General features: G+C 62.1%; 2 protein-coding genes across 3 annotated transcripts; one reads left to right on the plus strand and one right to left on the minus strand.

Moving 5' to 3' along the window:
• Window positions 1-664: 664 nt before the first annotated feature.
• Window positions 665-4,270, plus strand: RFC5 (replication factor C subunit 5). The gene is made up of 9 exons (XM_027631040.1): window positions 665-823; window positions 1,306-1,385; window positions 1,704-1,777; window positions 2,714-2,873; window positions 2,998-3,079; window positions 3,159-3,288; window positions 3,667-3,744; window positions 3,829-3,883; window positions 4,015-4,270. Exons 1-9 carry the CDS (start codon window positions 812-814, stop codon window positions 4,109-4,111), a joined length of 768 nt encoding a protein of 255 aa, XP_027486841.1. The 5' UTR covers window positions 665-811; the 3' UTR covers window positions 4,112-4,270.
• Window positions 4,271-4,633: 363 nt separating this feature from the next.
• Window positions 4,634-9,845, minus strand: WSB2 (WD repeat and SOCS box containing 2). Of its 2 annotated transcripts, none has more exons than XM_027631043.1 (9): window positions 9,802-9,845; window positions 9,511-9,682; window positions 8,506-8,738; window positions 8,191-8,322; window positions 7,601-7,701; window positions 6,778-6,950; window positions 5,965-6,078; window positions 5,461-5,568; window positions 4,634-5,281 (listed from the first exon to the last, which is right to left on the minus strand). In XM_027631043.1, exons 1-9 carry the CDS (start codon window positions 9,815-9,817, stop codon window positions 5,119-5,121), a joined length of 1,212 nt encoding a protein of 403 aa, XP_027486844.1. In that variant the 5' UTR covers window positions 9,818-9,845; the 3' UTR covers window positions 4,634-5,118. The 2 variants fall into 2 exon arrangements, with proteins under 2 accessions (XP_027486844.1, XP_027486843.1); XM_027631042.1 differs by having other exon boundaries at window positions 8,506-8,741.
• Between the last annotated feature and the right edge of the window lie 333 nt (window positions 9,846-10,178).

A 10,178-nucleotide genomic window follows, 5' to 3' on the forward strand; every position in this document is an offset into this window, starting at 1 on the left:
GCATCCCCATATCCTGGTGTCCCGGTATCCCCATATTCCCCTATCCCAGTGTCCCGGTATCCCCGTATTCCCATATCCTGGTGTCCCAGTATCCCAATATCCTGGTGTCCTGGTATCCCGGTGCCCCATATCGCAATATCCTGTTGTCTTCATATCCCAGTATCCTGGTGTCCTCATACCCCAGTATCCCCATATCCCAGTATCCCGATACCCCAGTATCCCTATATCTCAGTATCCTGGCATCCCCATATCCCGTTGTCCCCATATCCCAGTATCCTGATATCCCGGTATCCCCGTATCCCTATCCCGGTATCCCCATATCCCAGTGTCCCGGTATCCCCATATTCCCATATCCTGGTGTCCCAGCATCCCAATATCCCGATGTCCTGGTATCCCAGTATCCCCATCTCCCAGTATCCCAGAATCCCCATATCCCAGTGTCCTGGTATCCTGACATCCTGGTGTCCCAGTATCCCAGTATCCCCATCTCCCAGTATCCCAGAATTCCCATGTCCCGGTATCCCCATGTCCCGGTATCCCGGTGTGCCGGTATCCCCATGTCCCGGTATCCCGGTATCCCGGTGTGCCGGTGTCCCCATGTCCCGGTATCCCGGTATCCCGGTGTCCCCATGTCCCGGTGTCCCCATGTCCCGGTATCCCGGTATCCCGGTGTGCCATTCCCGCAGTGCAGCGGTTCATCAGCGAGGATCGGCTCCCGCACCTGCTGCTCTATGGCCCGCCCGGCACAGGGAAAACCTCCACCATCCTGGCCTGTGCCAGGCAGCTCTACCGGGACAGGGAATTCGGCTCCATGGTGCTGGAGGTGAGCGGGACAGGGGGGAGGGAAAAGTGTGGAATGGCACGGGGTGGGAGGGATGGGATGGAGTGGGAGTGATGGGATGGGATGGGATGGATGAAATGGATGGGGAGGGATGGGATGGGATGGGATGGGATCAGATGGGATGGAGTAGGGTGGGATGCAATGAGAAGGAATGGATGGGATAGGTTGGATGGAAAGAGAAAAGATGGGATGGAATGCAAAGGGATGGACTGGGATGGATGGGATGGGAAGAAAAGGAATGTGATGGGGTGGGGTGGGATGGGATGAGAAAGGATGGAGTGGGATGGGACAAGATGGGAAGAGGTAATCTGGGGTGGGAAGAGAAATGATGGGATGGGGTGGAATGGGATGGATGGGATGGGAAGAGAAAGGATGGAATGCAGTGGGGTGGGATGGGATGGATGGGATGGGGGTGCCCCCTCCGGCAGGGATCCGGATCCACACCATCCGTATCCCAATCCCAGCTCAACGCCTCCGATGACCGGGGCATCGACATCGTCCGGGGGCCCATCCTGAGCTTTGCCAGCACCAGGACCATCTTCAAGTGAGCGGGATGTCTGTGCTTCCCACAGCTCCCATCCCTCCGGCACCCCCTGCCCTGGCACTGGGAATGGGAATGGGATTTGGGGGGTGCTGGGCTGGGGAAGCAGGGGAAGGATGTGCCCTGAGAAAAGTGAGGATGAGGGTGGGAAGGATAAGGATGCCAGTCTGGAGGGGAAGGAGGGTTCCCAGGAGTCAGGCTGGGAATAAATATCCCAGTTCCCCCTTCTCCAGCTGGGAATAAACATCCCGGCTCCCCCTTTTCCAGCACCAAACCCACAGTAGGGACCAAACCCACTCCCTTTTTTCCCCCTTTTTTAAGGAAAGGCTTCAAGCTCGTCATCCTGGATGAAGCCGATGCCATGACCCAGGATGCCCAGAATGCCCTGAGGAGAGGTGAGGGACCCCACATGTGGGAATCTTGAACTCTGGGAATCCCAGCCCTTGGGAATCCCACCCCTTGAGAATCCCACCCCCTGGGAATCCCACCCCTTGGGGATCCTAACCCTCAGAAATCCCACAGCCCAGGAATCCCACACTCTAGGAGTCCCACCCCCTGGGAATACCATAGTCTGGGAATCCCACCCCTTGGGATGTCACCCCCTGGGAATCCCACACCCTGGGAATCCCACCCCTCAGAAATCCCACTCCTTGGGAATCCCACGCCTTGGGGATCCTACCCCTCAGAAATCCCACAGCTCAGGAATCCCACACTGGGAATCGCACACCCTGGGAATCCCATCCCTTGGAAATCCCACCCCTTGGGAATCCCATACCCTGGGAGTCCCACCCCTTGGGAATGTCACACCTTGGGAATCCCACAGCCCAGGAATCCCACACCTTGGGAATCCCACACCCTGGGAATCCTATGCTGGGAATGCCACCCCAGGAATCCCACCCCTTGGGAATCCTACCCCTCAGAAATCCCACACTGGGAATCGCACACCCTGAGAATCCCACGCCTTGGGAATCCCACCCTGAGAATCCCACAGCCCAGTAATCCCACACCCTGGGAATCCCAGCCCTTGAGAATCCCACTCCCTGGGAATCCCACATTCTGAGAATCCCACACCCTGGGAATCCCACCCCTCGGAAATCCCACACTCTGAGAATCCCCCCTCTGGGAATCCCCTCCCCGGGAATCTCCCCCTCTGGGAATCCCACCCCTTGGGAATCCCACACCCCAGGAATCCCACACTCTGGAAGTCCCACCCTGGGAATCCCAGCCCCGTGGGCACCCCGCCAGCCTCCTCCAGCCTGGCACAGGCTGGGAACTGGGACGAGGAGGCAGCAGCCAAGCCCCCTCCATCCTCTGCTCCCTCCCCTTGGCAGTGATCGAGAAGTTCACGGAGAACACCCGGTTCTGCCTCATCTGCAACTACCTGTCCCGGATCATCCCCGCCCTGCAGTCCCGCTGCACCCGCTTCCGCTTCGGGCCCCTCACCCCGGAGCTCATGGTGCCGCGGCTGCAGCACGTCATCCTGCAGGAAGGGTCAGCGGGGGCCAGGGGCACCCTCCTCACCCCCCTTCCCTGCACGGAGCCGAGCTCCGGGCCGGCATTCCCGCGGCGTTCCCGCGGATCCGCCTGCCCGTGCAGCGCCGGTGTTGTTTTCCAGGGTGGACGTGACGGAGGACGGGCTGAAGGCTCTGGTGACCCTCTCGAGCGGGGACATGCGCAGGGCCCTCAACATCCTGCAGGTGGGACCGTGGCCTGGAGGGGCCTCCTCGCCCTTCCTCTTCATCCCTCTATCCCTCCTCTCTCCCTCCTCTCCCTCAGAGCACCTCCATGGCCTTCGGGAAGGTGACGGAGGAGAACGTCTACACGTGCACGGGACACCCCCTCAAGTCGGACATCGCCAACATCCTCGACTGGATGCTCAACCAGGACTTCTCCACTGCCTACCGAAGTATCCTTTGCCCTATTCCCTGCTGGGATAAATCCTGCTCTTTCCCAGGCATTTCCATCCTGGGATGTCCTGCTCTGGCTGGGATGGGTGAAGTGTCCTTTGCCTTGAGGGTTATTCCCTGCTGGAATAAATCCTATGCTTTCCCGGGGATCTCCATCCTGCTCTGGCTGGGGTGGGTGAAGTGTCCTTTGCCTTGAGGGTTATTCCCTGCTGGGATAAATCCTGCTCTTTCCCAGGGCTCTCCATCCTGGGATGTCCTGCTCTGGCTGGGGTGGGGGAGGCTCACTGGGGAGGCTCCTCGGGGTTGGCACAGGGATGAGGAGCGGGATCTGGCAGGGAAAAGCCTGGCAGCAAGGCCTTGACTCGCTGCCATCCCAGAAATCACGGAGCTGAAGACGCTGAAGGGCTTGGCCCTGCAGGACATCCTGACCGAGCTCCACCTCTTCGTGCACAGAGGTGGCACACGGGGGGGGCCTGGCTGAGCTGGGGGGGCCCAGCATCCCCCCCATTCCACACTGATGCGTCCCCTTCCCTCCCCAGTGGATTTCCCGCCCTCCATCCGCATCCAGCTGCTGATCAAGATGGCAGATATCGAGTAAGTGTCACCCCCCCTGTGCCAGGGTCCTGTGCCAGGGTCCTGGTGGGCACCGTGGCAGACCCCAGCCCTGCTCTGGGCTCTTTGGGGGGCACCCCCATGGGTGTAAACACCCTTGGCCCCTGCTCCAGGTACCGGCTGGCCGCTGGCACCAGCGAGAAGATCCAGCTGAGCTCCCTCATCGCTGCCTTCCAAGTCACCAGGGACCTGGTGGTGGCCGAAGCCTGAGTCCTGCTGGGTGGATCCTGGCTTGGATCTCGCTGGAGATGGGAGGGATAGAGCTGGAGCTGCTCCCTGCAGCTTTCCCTTCCCATTTCGGGATCCTGGAGACCGCAGCCAGGACACAAGAGAGTTATTCCCAGGAAATACAGGTGCCTCTAAAGCCCAGCACGTTGCACTGGTCTTGCTTTTCCCTCCTGGGTTGGGGAACCACCAGCTTTCTGTGTTCGGGTGCTCACAAGGGAAAAAGAACCTCCTGGGAATGTTTGGAAGAGACATTCCCTGTCTTCTCCATCCCAGCCTGGACCGAGCCCTCCGGCGCACAGGGAATGTGCTGCTCCAGCCACCAGCTGACCTGGAGGAGGGGGAAAACCACCCAACACACCCCTGCTCCATGCTCAGCTTGCCCAGAGATCGGGCAGGTTGAGTGCCAAGCTCCAGCAGGGAATAAAAACAAAGGAATGGGAGCTGGGGGTGGAGTGAAGCCTCGTGTCCCACCTGGACACCACCAGGGCGCTCTGTGAGCCAGGACACGTGAGGAATCATTCTTTATTTAGTCCAGAGACCTGTCTGGGCTTGTCCAGCTCCTGCCTGTGGCGGGAGAGCAGCACAGCCCCCGCTCCAGCAGGACTGAGCGGCCATCCCGGGACAGGAGGGTGTTCTGGAAGCAGCTCAGCCCCGAATTCACCCGAGTGACAACAGCCCTGCTCGGCCCTCACCCCACACCATTGCACTGGGAAGCAGAAGCACCTGACCCAACCCCTGCAGGCAGCGGGGACAGGGGGACCTGCGTCCCCTCCCAGCTCTGCCCCTCGCCCTCTGCACGTTTTTTTGGCTGGGTTTTAGTATTATTACACCGAAAAGATCCCTCCACGTCCCCACACACAGCCCCAAAAAGCGGGGGAGCGGCGACCCTGCTCCCCTCCCCGGCTCACGGCTCGGCGTTCCTGCGGTGCCTCCGGCCCTGCCGCCGGGCACGGGGCCCTCACCTCCGTGCCTCCGCCCTCCCTGCCGCCTTAGAAAGTCCTGTAAGTGAGGAATTCCTTCAGCTTCCTGGGAATGGGCAGCGCCAGGACCTGGTAGGTGGTGAGGAAGGTGCGCAGAGCTTTGCGACACAAGTGCTTGAGCGACGAGAGCACCCGCGGGGCCGTCCAGAACTGCACGTGGCCATCCCTGGTCCTGCAGCAGCATCCAACGAACCACGAGCACAGAGCAGAGTCACAATTACCCCCAAAGATCCCGAGCTTGCCACAGCCCAGGAAAACCATCCTGCACCCCCAGGGAAGCCCGGAGTGGACCTGGAGCTGCAGGAGGAGGGAGCAGCCTCGTTTCTCTGCCCTCTCCCCCTGTTTACTCACCCCGTGGCAATGAAACCTCCGTGAGGGAAGTAGATGCAGCACAGACCGTTGGTCATGGGGGCAAAGGCCACTGGAGAGCGAAGCTCCAACGCCCAGATCCTCAGGAGCCTGTGGAGAAAGGGAGGGGACACGATGCCAGGTCCACATTCACGCAGCGCCCGCTGCCAAAACAAAGCCTCTGGGATCACCCGAAGGCACAAACGCTGGAGAAGGATTTGCTGCCCAGGGGTTTGGGTCTGTCCCCTGCCAAGCAAGTGACATGCTGAGGGGCACAGGAAGAGGACATGAGCCCTGGCTTGTTGCTCCAAGGTGTGACAGGGCCCTGGCCTTGCTACCCCTTTGCCACAGCCAAGCTTGGGGATCCCAAGCTGCTGTTCCCAGCAGCCTGCCCTTTTCCCTGCTCCAGGAATTGGTGGGGACCCAGTACACGAGGTCTATTCCCCACATCCTGAGCTCCTGGTTTGTTCTGGTCCCCTCCTGGGTCCCCAGGGGTGGAACACTCACCTGTCATCTGCCACCGTGGCCAGGTAGAGACCCTCTGGGGAGAAGCAGACGGAGCGCAGGGAGCTGGTGTGGATGTCACTGCTGTAATCCAGCGTGGAATGCAGGGGCACGTGGCTGTAGGGGGGAGAACAGCCCAGTGTCAGCCCTGGGCTGCCAGGAGCCCCTTCCCCAGTGCTGCCAAGTCAGACCCCCATCCTGCCCCTGGGCTCAGGGGAGAGGGGGTGGCCGTGCCCAGCTAGGAGGGAAGGTCATGTCCAGCCCTAAAAACCTCCAAAACATCCAGCTCTAAAAATCCCCACAGAATTGTTCTACCCCATTCCATGGTGTCCCCCTGGCTCCATCCCACAGTGTAGAGGGAGTGGCTGTGCCCAGCTAGGAGGGAAGACCACATCCAGCCCCAAAAACCCCCACACCATTGTTCTGTCCCCTCCCATGGTGACAGAATGGCTCTCTACCACAGTGGAGAGATGGTGGCCGTGCCCAGCTAGGAGGGAAAGCCACATCCAGGCCTAAAATCCCCCATGGCATTGCCCTGCCCCCTCCCACAGTGTCCCCTGGCTCTGTACCACAGTGGAGAGACAGTGGTCATGCCCAGCTAGGAGGGAAGGTCACATCCAGCCCTAAAAATCCCCACAACATCCAGTCCTAGAAGTCCCCACAGCATTGCTCTGCCCCCTCCCACAGCATGTCCCCCTCTCTGCACCACAACACAGAGATGGTGGCTGTGCCCAGATAGGAGGGAAGGTCACACCCAGCCCTAAAAGCCCCCCTGGCATCGCCGTGCCCCCTCCCAGGGCATCGCCCTCCCCGCACCGCAGGGTCCGGAGCTGCTCCCCGGTGTAGGGGTCCCACATGATGACACAGGCGTCGTAGGACGCGGTGACGAGCAGCGCCGAGTCCGGGGAGAAGTCGCAGGACACGACACTGCTCTGGTGCCCCTCCAGCCTCCGGATCAGGGTGTAGGACCTCATGCTCCACAGCAGTGCCTGTGGGACAGGGACAGGGACAGGGATCGGGCTGGGCATCCTTTCAGGAAGGATATTGAGGGGCTGGAGCAGGTCCAGAGAAGAGCAACGAGGCTGGGGAAGGGACTGGAGCACAAGTGCTGTGAGGAGAGGCTGAGGGAGCTGGGGGAGCTCAGCCTGGAGAAGAGGAGGCTCAAGGGAGACCTCCTCACTCTCTGCAACTCCCTGACAGGAGGGGGGAGCTGGGGGGAGTTGGTCTCTTCTCCCATCAGCAAGACAAGAGGGCTCGGTCTTCAGCTGTGCCAGGGGAGGTTTAGGTTGGATATTAGAAAGAATTTCTTTCCAGAGAGGGTGCTCAGTCATTGGAATGGGCTGCCCAGGGAAGTGGTGGATTTTCCATCCCTGGAGGTTTTTAAGATAAGACTGGATGTGGCATCAGTGCCATGGGCTGGGAACCACAGCGGGGTTGGATCAAGGGTTGGACTTGATGATCTCAGAGGTCCCTTCCAACCCAGCTGATTCTGTGATTCTGTGATTCACCAGCTCCCAACGCCCAGCTCCACACAGAGCCTGGATGGCTGAGCAGCAAAGGCTTGGCCCCCTCTCCCCAGGTTTCTCGTGCCAGGGGACACAGAGGGTGGACTCAGTGGGACACAGGGCACAGGACTCACCGACTTCTCTCCGGCGGCAGAGCAGAGCATGCTGCAGTCCGGGGAGATGGAGCAGCAGTACACCCACTGCACGTGGCCCACCAGCACCTGCACCTGCCGCCCTGGGGACAGCACTCGTGTCACCTGAGGGCAGCAGGACACGCAGCTCCCAGCAGGAACTCACACAGTCACAGAATATCCTGACTGGAAGGCACCCACAGGGATCATCGGGTCCAGATTGTGAGTGAAGCCCCTACAAGGATCAACCCCACAACCCACAACCTCGGCATTATGGGCACTGTGCTCTGACCAGCTTGGGCTGGGGGTTCCCTGGGCACATCCCAAGCTCTGCCTAATTGCAACCCCCTCATTGCACCTCCCAGGTCCCACCTGGAAGGGGATGGCTCTGCTGCCTGTCACAGGGCTGTCCCTTTCTGCCTCAAATACTGTCCCCACAGGTCCTCTCCCAACATCTCTCCATCAAGGTGGGTTTCTCCCCCTTTCTTGAATCCAAGGTGGGTTCCTCTCCCTTCCCTGAGCCCCAGGTGGGTTTCTCCCCCTTTCCTGAGCCAGGGCTGTCCCTGCACAGGGACATCCCTGCAGGCTCCCACCGTCTCTGCTCAGGTCCCACACGCGCAAGGTCTTGTCCCGCGAGGCCGACACGAGGATGGGGTTTCCATTGGGAGCAAAGCTCAGGTCTCTGACGACATCCTGGTGCCCCAAGAGGCTGAAGAGGAGGTGCCCTGAGGAGAAGAGCCACCCTCAGGGCCATCCCTCCACAGCAGTGCTCCTCGTGCCCAGGGACAGGGCAGGGGAGGTATTGGGGAAAGATGGAGATGGGATCTCCTTCCACGGGGGAACAAGGGGAGAGGCAGCAGCCTGAAGAGGGACAGCAGCCTGAAGCCATGACAGCAAGGCCCCCTCACCTGTCTGCACCTCCCAGACCTTGATCTGCCCGTCGTTGAGCCCGGTGGCCAGGACCAGGCAGGGAAGTCCCAGGGCACAGGTGGGATCCGTGTCCCCCTCCTCAGCCGTGGGCCAGGCACTGAAGGCCAGGCCCCACACGATCTGCCCACACTCCAGGGTCTTCTCCTTGGCCCCCCCACGGCTCCTGGCCTCGGCTTTTCCTCCCCGGCTCTTGCGCTCCGAGGTTTTGCAGCTGCTGGGGGGAAGCAGGGATGGGTGTTCACCTCAAGACCAGACCCCACCTCTCCACCCCAAACTGGGCAATCCCAGTACCAATCCAGGCTGGGGAATGAAGGGATCTCCTGCTGAGAAGGACTTGGGGGTGCTGGTGGATGAGAGGCTGGATGTGCCCTCCCATGCCCTGGGCTGATCCCCCAGCGTGGGCAGCAGGGCAGGGGGAATTCTGCCCCTCTGCCCCCCTCAAGTGAGACCCCCCTGCAGAGCTGCTCCAGCCCTGGGAACAGCACAGGGAGGACGTGGAGCTGCTGGAGAGAGTCCAGAGGAGGCCCCGGAGATGCTGCCAGGGCTGGAGCCCCTCTGCTCTGGAGCCAGGCTGGGAGAGCTGGGGGGGTCACCTGGAGAAGAGAAGGTTCCAGGGAGAGCTGAGAGCCCCTTTTGGGGCCTAAAGGGGCTCCAGGAGAGCTGGAGAGGGACTTGGGACTAGGGATGGAGGGACAGGACAAGGGGGAATGGTTTCCCACTGCCAGAGGGCAGGGAGAGATGGGATATTGGGAAGGAATTCCTGACTGTGAAGGTGGGGAGGCCCTAGCACAGGCTGCCCAGAGAAGCTGTGGCTGCCCCTGGATCCCTGGAAGTGTCCAAGGCCAGGTTGGACGGGGCTTGGAGCAACCTGGGCTAGTGGAAGGTGTCCCTGCCCATGGCAGGGGGTGGCACTGGATGAGCTTTAAGGTCCCTTCCCACTCAAACCATTCCATGACCCCGCGGCTCCCCCACTCGGCACTCACAGCTCGGCCTCCCCCAGGGGCCAGGGGATCAGCTTGACCACGCAGTGTCCCTGGGACCAGGCGAACCAGGCCCCGTCGGGGGAGAAGGCGACGCTCCAGGTCTCGCAGCTGGATTTCCAGTCGTAGCGCTGGGGCCGGCCCGGCTTCAGCTCCGCCAGCAGCACCGGCTCCTCTGCGCGGCGGCACCGTCAGCCCGGGAGCCCCGACAGCCCCGACAGCCCACAGCCCCCGTTACCCCGAGAGCCCCGGTACCCCCAGCCCCCCGCCCAGGCCGCCCCCGGCCCCACTCACCCCCGCTCGGCTTCATGGCGGCCCCGCCGCCCGTTCGGCCCCGCCGGGCCCGCCCGGCCCAGGGCGGCGGCGGCGGCGGAAGCGGCGGCGCGGGGAGGGGACCCAGGGCCGCCTCCTCCGGCACCGCCCCGCGCCCGGGAACGGCCGGGGAGCGCCCGGGAACGGCCCGGGAACGGCAGGGATGGGGCTGGGAACGCCCGGGAACGGCCGGGGAGCGCCCGGGAACGGCCGGGGAGCGCCCGGGAACGGCAGGGATGGGGCCGGGATGGGGCTGAGACCGCCCAGGAACGGCCAGGGAAGGGCCGGGATGGGGCTGGGACTGCCCGGGAACGGCCGGGATGGGGCGGAGGGGAAAGGGGAGCAGCTCCCCTCGTGAG

Source organism: Corapipo altera, unplaced genomic scaffold (assembly GCF_003945725.1).
Source record: "Corapipo altera isolate COAL_440 unplaced genomic scaffold, ASM394572v1 220, whole genome shotgun sequence".
NCBI lineage: Eukaryota > Metazoa > Chordata > Aves > Passeriformes > Pipridae > Corapipo > Corapipo altera.